Source organism: Pinus tabuliformis, chromosome 1_2 (assembly GCF_031772625.1).
Source record: "Pinus tabuliformis cultivar Carrire ecotype Pingquan chromosome 1_2, CPIR1, whole genome shotgun sequence".
Lineage (NCBI taxonomy): Eukaryota > Viridiplantae > Streptophyta > Pinopsida > Pinales > Pinaceae > Pinus > Pinus tabuliformis.
In genome coordinates this window covers 227956174-227980762 of record NC_142298.1, presented here as the reverse complement: position 1 = coordinate 227980762, position 24589 = coordinate 227956174, and the positions used below count along the sequence as shown (strand labels likewise).

Here is a 24589-nt window from a genome sequence, read left to right as displayed (position 1 = left end):
TCTCAAGGGGGAGAACCCATTTGACATAGACCCTCATAAACCACCCAGTTCTGCGACACAACCATAATCTAGCAAATTAACACACTAGGATTCTCCTAAGATTCTAATGACAAAATCCATTCTGGCTTTGGGGTTAGGCTGAAGGAAAACTCTGCCGATCATGGATCGGTGAGACGAAAAACCTTCCGGAACGTAGATTATCACTTATAAAATTAGGTCCACCTAGGCAATTTATATACATGACTCATATCTGCTAAGATTATTTACAATTTATACATGCAGACTGGGTTTACAACATAAATTGATCAAGCTGTTGATGACTGTCGAATGGCACGGACATGTCGATCAAGCGCTACCCTTTTAGCAAAGAAAAGGGGGTGTACCTCTATGGGTAGTTGACCGGTAATGGTCAACATCTGGCTCTACTTGGGGACACGTTGCTGCACTGTAGGAATGTGAGAATCCAGAATCTGCATCCACGCAACACACAACAGAAATAAGTAGCGTCCATCCAAAAGTCATCATATAACATTTAAGCACATGAAAGATATAAGCTCTTCATTTATTAACTATCTGGAAAAGTAAATCTAATCCTAAAACAGAAATGAAATGCTGAAATGACAAGGAATAGGGTTAGAAATACAATACAAAGGATGCCCCATGGCATCAGATGTGTTCAATGTAGTGTATACTGAGCATTTGCCTGCTTTCAAGCAAATCTGTCGGCTGCTTGTCGGATGTGCCATGTCCAATTCTGCATATGGTAGGACTTTTTCCTATCCGAAAATCATGCTTCTCGCGGCCGTCTGATGCATCAAATCTTCTTCTCATTTTCTTCCTTTTGCGCTTTTTCTTTGTGGCAGGTTGCATCACTGATGACATGGAACTTTCTGCTTCAAAGTTATCAGATGAAGTATGTAAGATATGCGTGACATGTCTTTCTTTATCCTGCATCTGATCTTTATCATTTTTAATTCTATCTGGATCACCTTCAATTAACCACTTTTTAATCGAACCGATGACCTCCTCATAGTAAGATGGAGCTTGTTGCAGCGGATGAGAAGGCTCTTGATCTATTGATTCTTCTTGGTTTCCTTCATGTTCCGACTGCTGTTGAAATTTCTGAAACTGTATTTTAATGGCGTCTATCTGACTAGAGTGTTCAACCCTTATAGCACTGATTTCCCTGGCATGGTCTTCTTCCATGGTCATCAAGCAATGCTGCATAGAGTTTATCTCTTTCTTATGATTTGCTTGCATGGTCGTCATATTTTCCTCTAAGCCTGACATCTTGCTTTGCATAAAACTAATTTCTATGTCATGATTAATCTTCATGGCTTCAATTTCCTTACTATGTTGATTTTGCATGATCTCCATCTCCCTATTACGCTTTTCCAGGTGAGTGCATAAAGTTCTCACATCATTGGCGTAATTAGTTTGATTTATCTCCATATTTCTTACCAGTAGCAATAGATCTTGTATAATTTGCTTATGATCTTCCTTTTCATTGTCAACACTACTATGATCTGCAATGGTACAAGTGGATGGCACATTCTGATATGAAGAATTGTCTTGGACAGCTGGACCTTTTACAAGATTACTTTCATTTTGTTGCACAATTTTAGGGGCACAAGGCGAGCTATCTGGATCACCATATCTATCTTTAAAAGCATCGACAATGTCTTGCAAAGAAATGAAGGAATCTTCAGGACAACTATTAAACCAGTGCAAAGCATCACCCTTTAAAGAATGGACAAGTAGATGCATCTTGACATCTTCATGATTATATTGAGGAAGTCTACAATATATGATCATTGCACAAGTAAACCTGTTAAAATGCTGTCTAACAACGACCAAATCACCACCTGAGAACTTAAATAATTTAGAAATGGCCACTTTCGGAAAATCATGGAGATTATCAGTAAAATGACATGGTTTAAATGAATAATCCATGATGAATAATAAGGGATCAAATAGATGATAGAAAGAGATTTCTACTCAAGAAAATTAAGAGATGAAAGAAGTGGAGTTGCCACTTGAACAATGAATCTAATTCTAAGATCCAAAAAGCAACCAACAAGTAGATATGAGGGAGGCTTCTTGTCTGGGAAAAATAAGAAAATGGAGTTGCCACCCAAACAAGAAACAAATCGAAGAGAAGTTGCTGATATGACGAAAGATAAGGTGATGAAAGAGATCCAAATGATGCCAAAAAATGTTGAATCTGCCAGCTCAAACGCGAGATGAGAAAGAATGATGAGAAATGAGAATATGAATGTCATTGAAACGCCAAGGACAGAAAAACTCTGTCCCCGGCAACGGCGCCAAAAAATGTTGTTGCACAGATTGTCACGACAACACTCAGACCGGGGGCTGTCACCCTAATCCCCGATCTCTCCGTTTAAGCCTGTTTCCCACGGCTAAGGGGGGTAGACCCTATGGGATAATGAATGACCAACTGTGGACCAGTTGGGTTGGGAGACACGAGGGAAAACAAGCACTTAATTTATTTTATTAAATTAATAGACCAGTGCCTTATGAAATGAATGATGAAAATATTATTTATCAAATGCTGCAGAAGTATGAACTCATCAACAATCGTTTATCATCAGAGAACTCAAACAAAGATTAATCTTTTACCAAATGTGAGATAATCGATAAACGCGCAATGGCTTAACAATATTCCAACAATTAAAATTTCGAAAGGTAAATGCTTTAAACAACCACGTAATTTCAAATGTTAACCAGAGATCACATTCATATAGCTAATCTTTAAATGATCATTCAAGCATCTTAAATCACATAAAAATGATAAACATTAATTCCATATCAAAATTTTAGCCTTAGCAGAAAAGATAAAACGTGATAAATTTCTGAGCTAAGACTAAATCTGGCAAAATATTTCCAAAATATTTTTATGTTTTTCAGATAAAGCAAATTTTTTTAAAACTAAATGAAACTTAAAAAAAAAAAAAAACCTAAATGATGTTAAATCAAAATCTAAACTATAAGAAAACAAATTCTTTATGATTTTTTGAAGTTTTATAATTTTTTTTTATGATTTTTTAATTTATAAAATAAAACTAAATTCTTTTTATATTTTTTATGATTAATAAAAACAAAACTTAAACTAAACTATAAAATTAATTTTTTTTTATGATTTTTAAAACTTTTATAATTTTTTATGAATTTTAATTCTTAAACTAAAAATGAAACAAAGATTAAAGAAATCTAATCTAAAAATAAAAAAAATCTAATTTAAGTTTAAACTAAGGTCAAATAAAAATAAAAGAAACTTTTTCCTTCTTTTTTTTTTTAATTATTATTTTTTTTATATTTTTTATTGATTATAAAACAAAACTTAAAATTAAAAAAAAACTAAACTAAAACTAAAGAAACCTTTTTTATGATTTTTTATATGTTTTTTATGAAAAACTAAATAAAACAACCGCAAATCTAAATCTAAAACTAAAGTCCTAAAAGTAAAAAGAAACTTTCAATTTTTTTTTAAATGATTTTTTATTTTTTATGTTTCTTCTTTTTTGTTTTTATTAAATTTTTTTATTATGATGTAAAATTCTCAACTTAAAATCAACATAGAATAAAACTAAAATTTAAAAAAAAGATATATATAATTTTAAACTAAAACTTAGATTAATCAAAACCCAAATCACATCACACTCGAATTTTTAATTTCAATTGTTATTTAAAAAATTAAAAAATAAAATTAAAAAAAAGAACCGAAATAAATCTAAATGCTAAAACAGAATTTACAATTCTAATTAAAACAAAACTATACAACAATATACATTACCTTATTTCCATAAATCAAAACGCAGCCGTGGTTATTGTTTGCTTGTGTGCAGGTTTTCCAGTGGAGAAGTCTACGATGGAGGGCGAAGGCAGCTTGACGGCAGGCTTGATGGCAGTGATGGTGGATGAAACGCAAGGAACCACGTTTTTTTTTTTTTTTTTTTGCAGGCTTTAAAACAGCGTTGCTGATTGCAGAGAGGTTGGGGGATTTGCAGTGGGAGAAAATTAATCACGTGGACAACGGAGATTGCGTGAGGAAATCTGCTGCTAGTAGAAAAAGTTTGCAATGGATTTTCTGAATTTTTTGAAGAGGCTATCGAGGATTGTCTTCGCTTGCTGTAATGTACAGTTATGGCAGCGATAAGTACACAGATCCGTGGGCGGTGGAAAGAGGAAAAACGTGGAGAAGTGATGAAGAATGGGCGTGGGTATTTCCTGTTGCAGGTGAGGAGAAAAGAAAAAGGCAGAGATGGAGAGCAAATGGGTAATAGCAGTTGTATGGAAGGTGGCCGCTGAAAAAATGGATTGATGCGTTTGGAGAGGAAGAGAAACACTGGCAGCGTACAGGCAGAGTTGGAATTTGATGGGGAGCACATAAAAATTAACTTCTTGTAAATAATGAAACCCCAGATTTGAAAACAACTGATATCTGAAACCCCTGGACAGCGAAATAGCAAACCCTCGGAAATCTTCAGAAAACCCTGCAACCTGGAATGAAAAATCACCCAAAAATGATATGTGCATAAAACAAAACTGAAAACCCTAAACCTAGCAAAAAAAAAAAAATTACAGTATTTGCAAATTGAAAGCTCTTAAGCAGCCAGATTTATCAATAATCACAGTAATATTATCAGAATTTAATTTTAATGTAAAACGCTTCAAAAAACCCTGCATGCATTCATAAAAAATATTTCGAATGATAAGCCCGAGATCAAGAACTGGCTGGGCTCTTTCAGAAAACACAACCCGGGAGTTGGCTGGTTCAGCCGAGAACTTCCCCTAACGCCCAGTAATCTGAAAAAAGGATTTCCTGCATAGCTTAAAATCAACCATTAACATAGAAGGAGAACACAATAGTGAAACCCCAATCAAATGGAGATACCTGCCACTATATTTCAGAATCTAAACTATTATTCAAACCCCAAAGGTCAGACAAGATACCCGTGCCTAGATCAATCTTCATTAAGCTATCATCAATGGCTGAAAATAAAATTATGCAGAAAAAAAAAATAGAACAATCTTACAGCATTTTCAGAAGAGTAACACCAGCAAGATTTTTAACCCCAAAGTCTTCTTTATTGCACAAAAAAATGACTACAAGAGAGCTTTCTTTAGCACCAGACTGTCAGATCAAATCTGATGTCAAATGACCCCTAGCACCCTATTTAAAAGAAAAATCCCCAACAGCTAGTTCGAGTGATCCATGTCAAACTAATTTCGACCGTCGATGAGGATCAAGACATCTCTTAATCTCATCCGTCGAATTTTTTAATGCATTAAAAATTGAAATTCTGCATTTATTTACTCAAAAATATTATTATTTTATTATTTTTAGGTTTTTACTTTATTTTATTATTTTTTACTTTTATCTAAATTTTTATTTATTTATTTTAATTTATTTTATAAATTTTATTATTTTTTATTTTTTTTTTAAATTTTTTTTTTTTAGTTTTTTTTATTTTTTTTTTAATTTATTTTTAAATGGATCCTCGAACTTAGCCTTTGGAGAAATCACCTAGGACCTAGGACTTAGGACTTATGAGGGGATTAAAATATTTTCTAACCCTCAAGACACTTTACATCATGACTTTCACAATTTTACATCTCAAGGGGGAGAACCCATTTGACATAGACCCTCATAAACCACCCAGTTCTGCGACACAACTATAATCTAGCAGATTAACACACTAGGATTCTCCTAAGATTCTAATGACAAAATCCATTCCGGCTTTGGGGTTAGGCTGAAGGAAAACTCTGCCGATCATGGATCGGTGAGACGAAAAACCTTTCAGAACGTAGATTATCACTTAGAAAATTAGGTCCACCTAGGCAATTTACATACATGACTCATATCTGCTAAGATTATTTACAATTTATACATGCAGACTGGGTTTACAACATAAATTGATCAAGCTGTCGATGACTGTCGAATGGCACGGACATGTCGATCAAGCGCTACCCTTTTTGCAAAGAAAAGGGGGTGTACTGCTATGGGTAGTTGACCGGTAGTGGTCAACAGGAGTTTTTCAAGGATGTGCAAGTGGAAAGTATGTGAAGGGATCATTCCCTTCAAGTAGAAGTAGAACCAATGTAATACATCAACTTATACATTCTGATTTGTGTGGACCTATGCCTGTGACCTCTATTGGTGACTACTTGTACTATATAATCTTTATGGATGACTTCTCCCAAAAGACATGGATTTTCTTCTTAGAAAACAAGGATCAAGCACTTGACATGTTTAGGGACTTCAAGGCACTGGTGGAAAATCAACTGGAAAGAAGATCAAAATTTTGAGGACTGACAATGGAGGAGAATTCCCTTCAAATGAATTCATTGGCTTTTGCAAGAAAGCTGGAATCAAGAAGGAGACTATCGTACCTTATAATCCCGAACAAAATGGTGTAGATAAAAGGAAGAACAAGATTATCATGGAAGTAACGAGAGCTATTTTGCATGATCAAAAGTTGCCAAAGTTTTTATGGGGAGAACCTGCTAATGTTCAAAATAGAACTCCTCACCGAGTCTTAGGTGACAAGACTCCCAAAGAAGCCTTCATAGGTATGAAGATCAAGGTTGGACACTTAAGGATATTTGGTTGTCGTGTTTACTTTCATGTGTTGAAGGAGAAGAGGACCAAGTTGGAAGCTTCAAGAAAGAAAGGTACTTTTGTTGGTTATTGTGAAAATTCTAAAGCTTATAGAATATATGTACTTGGTCAAAGGAATATAGAGTTTAGTAGGGATGTGACATTTGATGAAGATGCTGCTCTTGGGAAGGCAAGGGATAGTCCCCCCCTACCAATGTTGAGGGAAAGGATGATGCCATGGATGTACAAGAAGAGCCTCCTATGCCTGAGCCTAAGATTGAGCTTGATCTTCTTGATGAACCCATGGCACCCATGGATCCCTTGGACCCCCCTACGTGTGATCCTCCCTCTGCTAGCAAGAGACCATTGCCTTCGTGACACCTTACAGGATGTTGAGAGACCTGCTGCCATAAGAGGAACCTTCAGAGAAAGCAAGAAGCCATGTCGATATCAGGGATATGTTGTAGCTATGAGCAACATTATACAAGTTGAACCATGCACTTTTGAAGAAGCAGTGAAAGAACAAGTGTGGAAGGATGCTATGGCCGAAGAATATGAGTCCATCATGAAGAATGATGTGTGGGAAGTGGTTTTGAGACCCAAAGGGAAATCTGTTGTGACTTCTAAATGGATATACAAAATTAAGCATGGTGTGGATGGAAGTATTGAGAAGTACAAAGCGAAATTCGTGGCTGGAGGATTCTCCCAGAAAGGAGAGGATTATGATGAGATTTTTGCACCTGTTGCTTGATATACTACCTTTGATCTTGTCGCTCTTGCTTCTAGCCAAGGATGGACACTTATTAGATGGACGCAAAGACCGCATTTCTACATGGCATTCTCAAGGAAGAATTATACTTGGAGCAATCACAAGGCCTTGAAGAACATACATGAAGACCTAAGTTACCGGAAACTCCTGAAGAATTTCCCAGAAACGCGGCTCCCCGTTTCCGATACATAAACAGATACGATTCTTGTCCGAAACACTGTAAAAACGTTTTTGTGCCGTTTCAAAAAATCGGAAACTTTAGATTTGGAATTGGATACGTTTCCAAGGGATTTAAATTTTTTTGGATCCGTTTCCGGTAAAACGGATCCACGAAAATTGTGATCAAAATCCACCCTTAAAATGTTAAAAAGCTTGAAAATTTGCATAGCCATAAATAAATAATAAAAATGAAGAAATCAGATTTGCAAATAAACTCACTATAAACAGAGTCTCATAAAATCTTTTCTAAATCTTTAGAAACAACAACACTCCATATATTTATCAAAAATTCTTACTAAGAAAAAGATAGATGTTCAAAAATGCAAATAAAGGGGTTTGATGAATGTCTTCGTAAAGAGATTTATTTGAGCGATTAATTTTCATTTTGGTTAAGGTTTTGTTAATTGTCATTGATTTTGCTTTTGATTTCATAAATCCCTCCAATATAACAAATCTTCTCTAGCCAATCTTGTGCCTGCATATAGTCACAAGACCAAGCTGACATTGAGAAGATTGAAATGTTCAGATAGGTCTTGATGGAATATCCCAATGATCCCATGGGCCTTTTAATTGTCATGCAAGGAAGATAGATATCATCTGCCATGCATGACACGTTCTTTGAAGGAGTTGGACCCGAAAGCACAAAGGCTGTTGCATTTCTGATTACATTATTAATGATGATGATAATATGTTGAATGTTATAATAATCACTAATGATGATGACAATTTTTATGCTGAATTGATGATGATGATTTGTTTATGTTGAATTCATGACAATGACTATGCATTTTTAGATATAGATTCTAGATTCTAGATTCTAAAAGATGAATGGTAATATGAAATATATATCTATATATATATATATATATATATATATATATATATATATATATATATATGCATGCCGTTTCCTTGCCGTATCGTATCCTCATATTTTGAAAATTTGTCGTATCCGTTTCAAACCCCGTATCCGTATCCGTTCCCGTATCCGTTTCAGTGCAACTTAGATGAAGACTCATGTGTGTAGGTTGAAGAAATCCCTTTATGGATTGAAGCAAGCCTGTAGGGCTTGGTATGCTCGCATTGATAGCTATTTGATGAAGCTTGGATTTACTAGAAGGTAAATCCAAGGTATGCCTTTGATTCTGGTATTATATGTTGTTGATTTATTTTTGATCGATGGTGAACCTCTTATCCTCTAATGTAAGAGGGAGTTGGCCTTTGAGTTTGAGATGAAAGACCTTGGTTTGATTCAGAGACCCGGGCTTAGAGGTGTGGCAAAGACTTGGTGAAATTTTCCTTTCTCAAGGAAAATATGTTTGTAATATTCCTAATGGAAATTTTACAATGATAACAAAGACATGCAAAGATAGCAACACAAATTTTCAGAAATGCATACACATAAACCAAAAATTTCTCCAAATCCACAAACTAGCCAAGGTTTTATTAATAATAGTTGTTGTGGTACAAATGAGTTGGAGAAAATGCACTCGGGCTTTCACAAGGCAAGCTGCAAGCACCAGGTGATGAATACAGGAAAGCCAACAAGTACAATAGCAAGCTCCTCCAAAAAACTGTGTTGCTGCTCCAAAGCTACACTGCTGCCTGACTTCGCCCCCTGATTTGCCCACTCTAGAGTGCCCAGAAAATTATATAAAATTACGAGTGTGCTCCTTGCCCAAAACCCAAAAAAACCCAGAAAGGGTTTCCCTTGGTTCCAACTTTCAAAATTTGACCCTTCATAGCTTGGCCCTCCAATTTCGAATTCTGTTACTGTGACTGATGCTGTCAATCTCTACTCTTCCAACTCTAATGATCCTCCTCAAATGGCCCTCCCCCTCCAAATGATTTCCCAACACCCCAACTCCAAACTCCCTTGGATGATGCTGCCCCAAAAGAGTCTCACTCTAATGACTGTGCAGTCATGGAGGAGATGACACAGTCTCGTTTATGAGGAGGTGAGAACTGCAGGCTGGTCCTCTTGGATGTAGCTGCCCTCCACACTCCTGAAAATGATGAAAGAACACTCCTGTAGCTTCTTTGGTCAATTCCCCAACAACACTGCTCCACAAACAACAAGTGACTTCTCCCTCTGCGCAGTGGTGGCTCCCAAACTGTGTACTCTACCCCCAGAAATGCGTGGGACCTGTAGCTAATGCTTCTTCCAGTCTCAGTGATGAAGGAAAGCCTTCCTTGGGTGGCACTTGAAGTCCACCGAAGAAAGGTTGAGCTTCTCTCCTTGGGAAGCTCTTGTGCTAAACAACACAATATTGGCTCAGCTGAACAACTAAGGCAAATTCGATTTTCAAATAGACAAAAGACCCCTATTGCTCCCTCATTCCTTCCTTTTATAATTGTTGGCCATGCATTCCTTGTGGGTCCCTCCACCAATTTGATTTGCCTCAAGGAATTCGAATTCCTTCTTCCCCAAGTGCGTACTTCATGTGGGCCCCATATTCCACTAGCATGCAAATAAAGTATTTCTACTATGTTTTCTACCAAAATTTGCCTTGAGCTAGTATTAATCAAAATTGTCAAAATTTTATTTTCCAAACATTAGGAAAATTTAGGAAGGAATATTACAATGTTGTCAAATTGTTGGAAAGACTTGGAATGGTGGAATGCAAATCCATGGCCATACCAATGGAGATGAATTTTAAGAAGTTATGTGGTGAAGCTACGGGATCTGGTTTGGAAAATTCTTCTGAGTATCGACAATTGATTGTGGCATTGATGTTCTTAGTGGACACTAGACCAGACATATATTTTGCTATCAACACTTTGAGCCAATTTATGGCAGAGCCATTACATGCACATTGGGTTGCTGCTAAGCATGTGCTGAGATACCTGCATGGGACTATCAATCATGTATTGAGATACTCTGCTAAAGGCTTCAGACTTCATTGATATACTGATGTTGATTGGGCTGGTAGGGTCATTGACAGGAAGAGCACATCTGCGTGTTGTTTTAGCTTGGGTATGCCATGATATCTTGATGAGTAGGAAGAAGAAGTTTGTTGCCCTTAGTAAGACTGAAGCTAAGTACATTTTTGCTAACATGGCTAACTGTGAAGCAGTATGGTTGAGGAAGCTCTTTAGAGAGCTGTTTGAGTAGGTATTGGATACGACTGTGATATACCGCGACGATAAGAGTGGGATCCGACCTCCAGAGAATCCTATGTTTCATGATAGGTCCAAGCACATTGAGATTAAATATCACTATATATGGGATATGGTGCAGAGAGGAGCAACAAGGCTCCATCACATCTCGACTGACAGGCAGATAACTGACATTCTTACTAGGCCTTTGCCGAAATGGAAGTTCTTGGTCTTCAGAGAGTAGCTTGGATTGGTGGATGTGACCCTTCCAGGAAGGGGTCATGACTGATCACGAATATTGAGCTCTAGGAGCTCCTGGGGGCATGTGCTACTCCTTGGAGCTATAGGGTTGGAATATCCTTATATTTTTGATAGGTTGATCTCCCCTAGTCAAGTTTGAGACTTGATGGAGTACATACCCTAGCATGCATCCTATCTACAAGCCAGGCTTGTTGGGATTGCCACTCATCATCCTATCTACAAGCCAGGCTTGTTGGGATTGCCACTCATCTGGCCAATGAGTGAGGAGACTTAGGTTGGAAGATCTTTACCTATGGCAGACACGTCTAGTAAATTGATCTCCCTAAGTCCGGGATGCATAGTGTTCAACCACTTGATCACTAAGATCAAGCTGGGTGACATAGGGTTTGGAAGATCTTTGTCTCTTGTGGCAAATCGATCTCCCTTATTGTCAATAATATAGGGTTTGGAAGATCTTTACTCTAGTGGTAAATTGATCTCCCCTATTATCTGGATGGATTTTCGATCAGCCGGTTGGACATGGGGTTTGGAAGATCTTTACCCTAGTGGTATATTGATCTCCCCTATGATGATTCTTCTTCTTAGATCGAGACATCATTGTTCAACAAAAGAGCAGAGATGAGACAAGATGTGATATGATGCAGCGATGATGATGAGACATGTACATCCGAGATGAGACTTATGATGCAGTTGAAATTGAAAATTCCTCCTTAGTTGAGAGGGAGTTTTGAAGATTGGCAGCTGAGGGAGAAATTCCCTCCTTGGAGAAGCCCGACAAACCCTAAAGAGACCCCTCTCCCACTTCAGAAAAATTAAATTTGCACATGGAATTTTTATTTTTATTTTTTAATGCTGGTCCAAATCAACTTGAAAAGTATAAGTCGACATAGAGAGAGAAATTTGACCTCCTAACTCATATAAATTGACCTAAGTTGACTTCACTTGGGGGCATCACATCACACCACATTTTCATCATTGGTTCATACATCTCTGAAATATTGCAGGTTGACTTCACACATGCGAAAGGAAGAGGACTTCTGTTTGACTGTGTTGACTTTTGTTTTTTGTCCTCCTTTGACCAACGTTGACTTGGGGTGACTTGGTTTGACTGAAATATGATCTGTTTTGGAAGACCACTTTGAATGAGATGTTGACCGAATTATTTCAGGCACTTTGACCATCTTTGACCGCAAATCTGAAGCTAGGGTTGAATGCAGGTTGACTGTTGACTTTGACCAAATTGCAGGAGGAATCTTGGATCTGTTTTGACTGGGTTTGATTGAAGAGAAGAGGCCACATTCTTTGACTAGTTGACCGAAGTTTTTTGAGCATTGTTGACCGTTGACTTCGATTGTGAGGGCTGCTGTTGATGGAACTTTGACAGTGCCAAAATTGCAGAACTGGTACTTTAACCAGATTTGACTTTATTGCTCATATTTGATTGGTTATTGGATTGGTTGACTTGGAAGTCAAGGCTTTGACTTTGACTATTGTTGATGGATGTACTTGGACTATATCTCTTCTGAAAATTTGATGAATATCTAATAGAAGAAGAATCTGGTTGGGTTTTCCCCCTTGTGCGGTTTTTCCTTGGTCTTTGACCTAAATCTCTGTGTCTCATTGATCTTGGCGGTCTTCTATTGTGCATATTGTTTACTGTTCTATCTACAATCGCTCACTGTTATTGGGTGATCGAAAATAAATTGGAAAAGTGATTGCTAGTGGACGAAGAAATTGTTTAAGTGATTGTTACAGTATTGAACATTGTGAAAAATTAACATTTTTCCTCTTTAAAGTGAGCAAAAGAATCCCAAAAAATTTATAACTTGGCCACTATTTTCCATTTTCTTGCAATATTTCATTATATTTTCAAAATATTGTGATATATTCAAAAAAAGGGAAAATTGTGATTTTTTCCAGTGATTATATCATCAAGCCAAGAGAATTACATATATTGCTGATGTTTGCAACAGCTCTTTAAATAACAAACTTTATGGTTTTGTATGGATGCATTGTTTTGTGGGCCAAAGGTTGGTTTTGATAAGATACTAGTTAGATTTAAATAGTTGAGGTCATAGGGGATTTTCATGTATTGCCCCTAGTGTGACTTTATGGTGTTTGACCTCAGTTGGCACCAAGTTTTTGGTTGATATGCTGTAATCATTTTATATTTGGAAGCATATTAAAAAAGAAAATGAAAAAAAAGTTGAATTATTACCCACATTGTACGTGACAGTCGTAAAATGATGTAATCTTTCAAGCTTTCTCAATTTATCAAGATTTAACCTGCCAATAAATCCTACACAACTGTTATATCTTGAAATCCACAAATTTGTCTTTTCCCTAGTGAAATCCTGAAACATGAGTGTGAATTGAATGTAAGTTGTATTCCCAAAATATACAAATTCTCATATAGCAATGGAAATATAAACCAAAGTATCTGTGATATCCTAACTTCCTAGTAATCAAACCTTATTTCTTTGTATTTGTACTCAGTCAGGTTTTGATAGCGGATCCTAAATTCTGTTGGATATCCTGTTCATGAGGATTACTCCTTATGATTATATTTTCTTGATAAGTGACAGTGATTTATGATTTTATCAAACCCATTTCCTTGATACTGCAGAATATACTTGGATTTTGAACAAATATGCACATGAAATTCATCCACTAGCAGCTTAAAATGTGGATTGAGCCTGCAGTTGTTGCAGAAATCCTGTTGGGACATTTATTTTGTAATATACCTAGACTTCCAGCCTAAGCCACCTTACTACAAATCTGACTCTAATACCATTTTTAAACAATGAATTTAAACAACAAATTCGCTTAGCATGACATACAGGGTCATGCAACCATCAATAATAATTAAAATTGTGAATACAGACTATCTAACATGCACAGTAGCATTTAAACACAGAAATCACAAACCAAGCACAACATTCAAGCATAACATTGAAACTGTAATTAAGAGCAGTGAACAAACACTTACTTTCAAAATCATATTTACACAACTGGCTGTAGATATTGGACATTCAACCCAACCATATGCGTTGTTGCACCAATTCTCTTTACAATAGGCCACCCCTGAGCTATGGCTATGAATCCACAAGGATGAAAAGGCTCCTATGGGTGTCTATAATTCACTCGCACAGCCCAATACCTAGTAAATTCAGTGACATAATTCCTATAGTAATTCCAACTGCCTAACTCTCTACCCCATTATTCTGCACAACCCAAGGGATGAGATTTCCTTCTCTGCACCACAATCCCTCAGACAATCTCCTTCCTCTCCAAGGCTCCAGCATAGACTGGCTAAGTATCTCTTAGATGGGGGCTCCAAGAAATTAAGTTGTAATAGAAGTGCTCACCATTGCTTTTACAGAAACACTTGGGGGTAATTTTTCAACAAGATCTTCCTCATAGGGATGACATCCAAGCTCTTCATGTAATTCCCAGCCCAAAAAAGCTATTTTTACACACATTGTGGCTGCCTATTCTTTCCTAGCCCAACACTATGGTTTTCCTCCCTTCTTGCTTTCTGAAAATTGCTACACACCTCCCAACTTGAATTTCCTTTCCCATCCATGTTTGACTCTCACAGTTCCCCAAGTTGATTGTACACAACTCATTCTATCAAAAGTCGGTGTGATGCATTCAATGACATAATTCCCATCATGAGTGTACTCATCCCATGCTTCAATAATATGTGAGATGACTTTTCTACCAACTTCACACATGCATTCAGTGATTGGTTCTAATAAGTCAAGTGGGGACTATATTGTAATGACAAATACTTTAGGAAAATGACACGGGATTCTAGGCATGTGGGATTTCCCTTGGACCCCCCATTTAGTCCACTCTTTTGTGGAATCATAGCCCTCCCCATGACTCTATCCTTGTTTGTATTGCAGGCAGTGATGCATTTATTTTATTACTTTCAATGTACAATGTTTACATATTACATTGCTTGGCCATTGAGCATTCATCATATTTAGTTTTACAGATATTCATTGCCAATTTGGAGACAAAACTGGGGTGTTACATAGTTTTAGAGGAAGTTGTACTTTTTTAAGCATTTGACAATTTACAGAGTTGAAGTTAACTTATACTACTGGTTATGTCTATCATTTCTCAGTTTCTCTAATTTGCATGAATGAAGTGCAGGCAGTTTCAAAAGGTAGGCAAGGGAGGGAGGCACGGAATACAGTAAGGGTATGTTGTTCATTCTTTTTCATCTGTTTCAATTTAGGGAATCGCTATGGCATTTCCTACAATCTTGTTTTGGTTTTCTTTATGCAGGTTTATTTGGCAAACATCCGTCTGAAAGGAGTTGGCACTGATTTACTTATCACTGCATATGAACCTTTAATGATCAGGTTGGTCTGGGAAGGAAATCTTGTTTTATTGCAAATCTATATGAGTTTTGACTATTTCATAATTTTCTAAAACTTATGGAGTGAATTAGAAGTCTTTTCTTTCTAACCTGTGTTTGGAAGGAAATATTTTTGTTATATTTAATGAACAAACCTGCTCATTAATTAGAGAATATGCAATGTAAGAAGGACAAAGAATTGAAATCCATAATGGATATATGGATTATTTATATCTGATTGCATGACGAATTTGTACAATGACACATGGTGTTATGTGATGCACTTATTGTGATATTATCGAAATTATCGCAGTAATATCGCCAAAACCAACTTCAGCGATAATATTGCCATTATATATCGCAATAATTTCAATTTATTGGAATAATTTGGGTAATTATCACAATAAGTTCTTGCTTTGACTCTCTCATTGTCACCTTATAACTCTAATTTTTGAAAAGTGAGTTACGGGATTGAGCTCTGAAGATGTTGCAACTATTTTCCATCACTCAAACAAGGGGAAATTTGTTGTTTTCATTTCCCATGATTCCGCTCATGAGATTCACATCCTTTTACTTCAATTTTTAACATTATTATTAATTGTTTTACGATGTTTGAAAGTGGTTCCAACATCATTGGATTCTATATGGAGAAAGTAGAATTTAGATCCCATTCAAAATTTAGCAAACTTAACAGTTTTTAGGATTTAGGATTGGCAAGATTGTAACCTTTCTATTTGATGCTATGATGTATGAGGGTATGGAACTGACGTTTAATCAAGAGCACCAAGCCCTCTATGTACCTTCATGTTGATGGCTTGATTGTTGAACTCCTCTATCATGGCCGTAGTAAAAATGTACCCTTCACTCAAGCAAAATCACTGATTAGGCATGTTAATCTTTTTCTATCTTATTTTAATGCATAAAGGGTGATATTGATGAGGAGGATCTTGTTGAAATATGTAACTAGGTTCGGTCTTCATAATGGCATGTGTAATCATGATTTTATGTAATTGATGTAAAGAAGAAAGATAAAATTATTTTGTAATGCTTGAGTCATGGGTTTCATGATCAAGGAATTTTATTTTTATAGATGAAGCTCCCATTGTGAGCTATTAGGTTTGGTCATCAAGTCGTGAAGTCTATTGAGTCAATGTCAAGTATTGAAGACCGATTTGGGCATGTTATACATTGTAATAAGAGAATATATTTGAGTCATAAACCCTCTAAGACCTTCTCACAAGCACTCCCTCAAGTCGGCCTTCAAAATAAATGAAGATGATTCTAGAATAGCATGTCAGCCTAGGCACAAGATGAAGTTGGCTTATCTTGCATGGACATACAACTATATATAGGAGCATTCAGCATCACTTGAAGAACAATCCGATCAAGCATCTGAATAGAGAAAGAAGTGCGAGAAACACTAGAGAAAGGGCTCATCATCAAGCGAAGAAAAGGAGGAACAAAAACCAAGGTATTTTGGCACATTTGGGCTATTGTCCCCACACGTGTGTCAGAAACTAGGGCTTCTACAGTAGCATCATATCAGTCCTTGGAGAAGTCATCAAGAAGGTCACGAATCCAACATTCTTGCTAGCCGAGGTCACAAGGAGAAGCCCTCAAGTCAAGTGAAGAAGGAAATCACCATCAAGATCCATAATTCAGCCCACACATGTGAACTTGCAGAAGTTTCAGGCAACTGAGAATCGCAGGACTGTGGAGGAAGGTCGAAATTTGCAGTGCTAGAAGTCAGTTTGACTAGTGTTGACTTGGTCAAGAAGAAGAAGCAGTGAAGAAGGGCCTTGTGACTTGGTCTTGGAGAAGTTAATAGGCCGAGTGCCTTGGTCGTGGAATTCGTCACATTAAGATTCTATAAGAAGAAGAATTTGTTTGGGTTTTGGCCTTGGTTGATCGCCTACATCTTGTGTCTCTTGTCTCATTATTGTTTATGCCATATGGTTTGGTAGCTGTTTGAAGAAGAAGAACACTATAATAATCTAAGTCAAAGAAGAACCTAATCTAAAGAAGTAAAAAGGATTCACAAGCAATTATCATTGCTAGAGAAATCACCTTTTGTTTTTGCCCTATATTTCTCAACATGGTATCAGAGCTAAGGTGACAAAATCAAAGAAGGGCGTGTATGTTTTGGGGGTGATATAGAGAGACTGAGGGAGATAAAGATTGTTGGGTCCCTATAATACTAGTGATTACTCCATTACTATTGTAGTTATACCCCTTATTAATATTGTTGTGCCCCTATTGCCCCCATATTGTTATTACTGTGCCCCATAGAATCCCTCTATTGTTATTTTGTGGCTTTATATTATTATTGTTAGGTCGGCTGGGTTATATTGTCACTCCTTAGACTCGTATATATAGAAAGGAGGTTTTGTCATTTGTATCATCGGAGAATTGTTCATTTATGTAATGTAAATGAGGTTGCCCCCTCGAAGAGGCTGAATTCTAAGGCGTTGATCTATCTTTTCTATCTTTTCTTGAGCTGGTTTCAGAACATTTGGTATCAGAGCCTTGGATTCTAGGGTTTCGCTGCTCCCAACAGGTCATCGTGGCATTTTCATTATAACTTTTTTTCTGCGGCGTTTCAGAAGTTAAAAAAAAAACCCATTTGATAAGACATCGCGCTGAATCTTGGGTCCAAATTTCAGAACTTTTCGCGCTATATTTGCGGAGATATGATCTGAGGAAGTTGGTCTTCTTGCAGACTCCTGAATTACATTCCAAACAGGTGACCTGGGGAAAATCGTCATAACTTTCTTTCTGAGTGTCGGATTGAAATTTCGGAAGAAGGTACAGAAAGAGGACAGACTGTAGTTTCTTGTATATATTTCTTCAGAGCCAAAGGTTGAAACAATGATTCGTGGCACGTCGTACAAGTTGGCTCTACTAAACTAGTCTATAAGCAGGTCACTGTGGGAGATTTTGCATAACTCTTCCTTGGAGAATCCAATTTGGATCAGACTGGTGGCATTGGAAAGAGGACGCAGAAGGCTACTACAGGTCACAATTTCAAAATTGGATGAGCCGAAATTACAGAGATACATCAGATTCAATATCAGGCTTCTACGAAGTGAAAAAAGGTGTGTAGTTTTCTTTAAATTTTTGCGTAAGCTTGGTTTGAAGGAATTCAAAGGGCATAGTAAAGCATTATTATTGGTAACTGATGCCCCGAGGAAAGAAAATGCAAACACCTAGTAAGGAACCTGAAAGCTCTAGCATGACTCATGAAGAAGAGGAAGAAATGCTACATGATATATCAAAATTACAAGAACAAGTGCAACAAATGTCACGCTCACAAAAGCTAACAGAAGCTAAGATAAATGGCGTGGAATCTAAGATAAATGGCGTAGAATTTAAGATAAAGGGCATGGAAGCTAAGATGGATGATTCAAAGACAGATTTGAAGAGAGACATGGCAGATTTGAAGACAGATTTGAAGACATACATGGCAGATTTGAAGACAAATTTGACAAATTTTCTACAAGAAATACTTACTAATGGTGAAAAGGTTGTAAAGGAAACTCATGATGCGAACAAAAGAAATGTTAATCATGATTCCATAGACTCTATTGTTGGATCGAAGACCCACCATATTCCAAAAATCGATATGAGGAAGTTTGATGGCAAGGATCCCGCAACATGGATATTACAGATGGAGCAATTTTTTGATCTCAATAATGTGCAAAACACACAAAAGGTACGTATGGCAACTTTATATTTGGAACCAAATCAGTTTGTATGGTATCAATGGCTTTGCTCTCGTAAACAATTTATCACTTGGGAAATTTTTACGAAAGAATTGATAACACATTATGAGGGTACAAAAAGCAACACTTTTTTTAGCCAATTGATAAGTCTCAAACAAAAGGGTTCAATAATGGAGCACATTGAGGAGTTCCAAAAATTGAACATAAGGGTAAAAGATATTCCAGAGGAGCATAGGATTGATGTGTTCATAGGGTCTTTAAAGGATAATATCCAACATGATGTTCGCCTTTGGGAACCTGATTCATTAGAGAAGGCATCCAGGTTAGCAAGAAAAATGGAAAGCAAAATTATGGCAACCAGGAAGCAGACCACTCACAACTATAAAGACGGAAGTGTTGTTGCCCCTAGTCTTCCACAACCTATAAGGTTGACACCTCAACAATTGGAAGAAAAAAGAGCAAAAGGGCTTTGTTACAGTTGTGATAGCAAATACACTAAAGGTCATAAGTGTGCTGAGAAGAAATTATTCTACATAGATTGTGAAGAGGAAGAAGAAAAGGAGCAAGAAATGTCAAAAGAAGAGGATATACTCCAGGAACAAAGCCTAGATGAAGAACAAATAAATCCGACCATATCTTGTAATGCATTGGCGGGAATTACCACTCCTCAAACCATCAAGATAGAAGGACAAATCAAGAAGAAAAAGGTAATAGTGTTGATTGATTCAGGAAGCACCCACAATTTTATTCATTGTAAGGTAGCAAAAGAATTGAATTGCTTCCTATATCCAGCACCAGAGTGTCAAGTGATGATTGCAAATGGAGGAACAATAAATTGCTCTAGAAAGTGCCATAATATCAAGCTATCCATGGGAGAATATGTATTAACTAGCCCAATGCTTTCCATTCCAATGGGAGGTGCTGATGTTGTACTAGGAGTCCAATGGCTACAATCCTTGGGTACAATAGCTTTTAATTTTCAAGAACTTTTCATGAAATTTTCTGTCGAAGGAAAGGAAGTTGAATTAAGGGGTATTGCAGGGAAACCGGGAAAGATAATCAGCTCTAATGGTATGACAAAGCTTCTAAAAAAGGAACAAAGAGGTGTAATTGCACAATTATGTTCGCTCGATGTGTCCACAGTGGAATCATCTATTTCTCCAGATCTCCAAAAAGTCTTGGACAATCATTCCAAGGTATTTGAGACTCCCAAAGGTCTCCCACCTATTCGTGATCATGATCATGCTATTCATCTGATTCCAGGAAGTGTTCCTCCAAACATCAAGCCGTACAGATATCCCTATGCCCAAAAGAGTGAAATTGAACGTATGGTTGCAGAAATGCTAGAGGCTGGTATAATTCAACCAAGTCAAAGTTCTTTCTTTGCTCCAGTCGTATTGGTGCACAAGAAGGATGGATCATGGCGCATGTGTCCGGATTATAAGGAGTTCAACAAGCTCACTATTAAAGATAAGTTTCCCATTCCTGTCATTGATGAATTACTGGATGAATTGCATGGATCAATTTACTTCACCAAGTTGGATCTTCGTTCAGGATATCATCAAATCAGAATGAAGATTGAAGACATTCCGAAAACAACATTTAGAACTCATGAGGGTCATTATGAATTTTTGGTCATGCCTTTTGGCCTTACCAATGCACCTTGAACATTTCAAGGTTTGATGAATTCAATTTTCAAACCATTCCTTAGAAAATTTGTGTTAATATTTTTTGATGATATACTAATCTACAGCAAGTCTGGGAAGGATCATGTTGAACATGTTGACAGGGTGCTACAACTATTGGAGGAGAAATAATTATATGCAAAAAGACCCAAATGTTTCTTTGGAGTACAAGAGGTGGAATATCTGGGTCATATTGTATCTCATGAAGGAGTTAAGGTAGACCCTAGCAAAATTAAAGCCATTAAGGAATGGAAAATTCCCACATCCATAAAGCATCTGCGAGGATTTCTCGGGTTGACAGGGTATTATCACAAGTTTGTTAAGAATTATGGGAGAATAGCAACACCTCTAACAACATTATTGAAGAAAGATGCATTTTCATGGACTCCGGAAGCAACAAAGGCCTTTGAACATCTTAAAGAGGCAATGTGCCAAGCATCGGTCTTAGCTACACCAGACTTCACAAAAACCTTTATTGTGGAATGTGATGCTTTAGGAAATGGAATTGGTGCTGTTCTAATGCAAGATGAAAGACCCATTGCTTTTGAAAGTCGTCCAATCAAGGGAAAGTTTTTAAGCAAAGCTATTTATGAGAAGGAAATGTTGGCAATACTCCATGCACTTAAGAAATGGCGACCCTACCTAATGGGAAGACACTTCAAGGTAAAAACGGATCATGATAGCCTTAAATAATTTTTAGAACAAAGATTATCCTCTGAAGAGCAACAAAAGTGGGTCACAAAGATGTTGGGTTATGACTTTGAAATCATCTACAAAAAAGGGAAGCAAAATGTGGTGGCAGATGCACTCTCAAGAAAGGATGAGGATGTAGAAGCATTTTTGTGCGCCATTTCTATTATCCAAAGAGATTGGATAAACGAAGCAAGGGAGGAATGGAAGAATGACGAAGAAGTGTGGGCACTTATTCGAAAATTACAACAAGATTCCAGTACGTCTGATACATTTAGCTGGCAAAATGATTCGTTATGGTACAAAGATCGCTTATACCTCTGTAAGAATTCCCAGCTAAAACAAAAGATTCTTATGGAATTGCACACTTCTCCCTTAGGAGGGCACTCAGGATTTTTAAAAACTTACCACAGGGTTAAGACATAATTTTTTTGGGATGGCCTTAAATCAAATATTCAAAAGTTTGTGGCGGAATGTTTGGTTTGCCAACAAAATAAAGTTGAAACAATTAAGACACCGGGTCTATTACAACCTTTATCCATTCCAAGGCAACGTTGGGAGGAGGTTTCAATGGATTTTATCACAGGTTTACCCAAGTCTGAGGGAAAGAGTGTCATCATGGTGGTAGTTGACAGACTTACCAAGTATGCACACTTTTGTGCATTATCACATCCATTTAAGGCCAGTACAGTTTCTACTGCATTTATGGAAACAATTCAAAAGCTACATGGAAACCCAAAGATTATTGTAAGTGACAGAGATCCCATTTTCACTGGAATTTTTGGACAGAATTATTTTCTTGTCTTGGTACTCAGTTAGCTCATAGCTCATCTTATCATCCTCAATCTGATGGCCAAATTGAGATAGTAAACAAATGTTTGGAAGGATATCTTCGGTGCTTTGTATCTGATAAACAGACACAATGGGTCAAATGGTTGCCTTTGGCTGAATGGTGGTATAACACTTCCTTCCATACAGCAACAAAAATGACCCCATTTATGGCACTTTATGGGTATCAGCCACCAGCCATCACATCATATTTAAGAGAAAATTCTAAGGTTCAAGCAGTGGAACATCACATTGAACATCAACAACAAGTCCTCCAACTCTTAAAGGATAACCTCGTGTTGGCACAGAATAGAATGAAACAACAGGCAGATCAACATCGCAGCGAAAGAAGTTTTGATGTAGGTGATTGGGTATTCCTACGGCTACAACCATATAAGCAAATGTCCCTCAAGCAAGCGAAGAAGGATAATAAATTATCACCAAAGTATTATGGTCCATACAAGGTGTTGCAAAAGATTGGTACTATGGCATACAAATTGGAGCTTCCTGCAGCTTCTCGATTGCACCCAGTTTTCCATGTTTCATGTTTAAAGAAGGTTATAGGCGACAAGCTTCCAGTTCAAACAATATTGCCAAAACTTGACGAGGAAGGAAAAATTATATTGGAACCGGAAGCAGTCACAGAAAAAAGAACTCGACAACTACGAAATCGATCAATTTCAGAGTATCTTATCAAGTGGAAGAACTTATCTGTTGAAGATTCCACATGGGAGGATGAGAATTTTATACAGAAGTATCCAGAACTATTGAAGCGTTGAGGACAACACTTTTTTGAAGGAGAGGGGCATGTTGGGTCCCTATAATACTAGTGATTACCGCATTACTATTGTAGTTATACCCCTTATTAATATTGTTGTGCCCCTATTGCCCCCATATTGTTATTACTGTGCCCCATAGAATCCTTCTATTGTTATTTTTGTGGCTTTATATTATTATTGTTAGGTCGGCTGGGTTATATTGTGACTCCTTAGACTCGTATATATAGAAAGGAGGTTTTGTCATTTGTATCATCGGAGAATTGTTCATTTATGTAATGTAAAGGAGGTTGCCCCCTCAAAGAGGCTGAATTCTAAGGCGTTGATCTATCTTTTCTATCTTTTCTTGAGTTGGTTTCATAACAGAGATATAGATGGAAGGTGAAGAGAAAGAAGAGAGAGATGGAGACAGGGAATGAGGGACAGAGAGATTGATAGATATGGAGTGAGAGCATGTGCGTTTGGGGGGGTGAGATAAAGAGATAAAGAGACAAAGAAGGAGAGATGGAGGGAGATATAGATATAGATGGAGGGGGGAGAGAGGGAAGAAGATTTATTGCACTAGATGCGTTGGGGACACAAGCATTTTGAAGTCAAGATCTACATTACCTTCTTAAAGGAAGTGTCAAAACCCTAGACCGATGTAAGATGAGGTCTTGGGATCCTTGCTCAAGTCATTATCAAGGAAGGAGACCACAAAGACCCTACCTCTACTCAGGTTGAAGAGATCTACAGATTAAATTAACTTGAAGTCTACTCATCCAAGAGAAGCAAGATCAAGGACATTATCGTCATCATCAACAAGGACGTTGTCGTCATCATCAAAAAGTTCTACGGTGATCTTCCTCTCGTTGGAGCCCAGGATCACTCTTGCAGAAAACTATCTACATCAGGGAGAAGTTTTCTATTATCTATATCATCATCAAATTCAAGGAGGCAACAAGTTGAAGAAGCATCTTTACAAGTAAGTATATTTATGTCTACATTTGAACTTGTCAAAATGTCTTTTTGCAAGGAAAGCAACAAGTTGGTTGGGGCTTCAAATTTCTTGCATGGAAGAAAAGGAAATATCTGAATCTCATAGAAAATGAGGTCATAAAACATGTTAAGGGCTCAATCAAACCTCCAAAAGAAGATGCTCAGGCACTTGCAAGATATATGAAAGTGGAAGTCAGGGCTCAAAGGATTCTCATAGAATCCATCAAGGATCCTCTAATTCCCTATGTATCTAAACTTGAAACTTCAAAAGAAATATATGACAAACTGGTAGAGTTGTTTTCTGTAAGCACTGCAGGCGAAGTAATCTTGTTAAGAAAAGAACTCTACAAGCTAAGGATATCAAAAGAAGAAGGAATAACCTCATACTTTATAAGGATATCTGAAACAGCGTTTTACGACTCCGACCAGGACTCCGACTCGGCCGAGGATCGACTCCGACTCCGACTCCGAATCGGTAATGACTCGGCCTAGTCGATTTCAATGACTCGGTCGTTGTAAAAAATACATTAAATATTTATTTTTTTTATAAAAAACATAATTTTAAATA

At 37.1% G+C, this 24589-nt stretch overlaps 1 protein-coding gene across 1 annotated transcript in view; it reads left to right on the top strand.

The window, feature by feature from the left end:
- Window positions 1–24589, top strand: part of LOC149205226 (ran guanine nucleotide release factor, putative (Mog1/PsbP/DUF1795-like photosystem II reaction center PsbP family protein)) — a 398167-nt gene that overhangs the window by 210588 nt on the left and 162990 nt on the right. The window contains exons 6-7 of the mRNA XM_089394961.1: window positions 15135–15182; window positions 15270–15346. Coding sequence (XP_089251087.1) covers window positions 15135–15182; window positions 15270–15346 — 125 coding nt within the window. The remainder of the gene's footprint in view (window positions 1–15134; window positions 15183–15269; window positions 15347–24589) is intronic.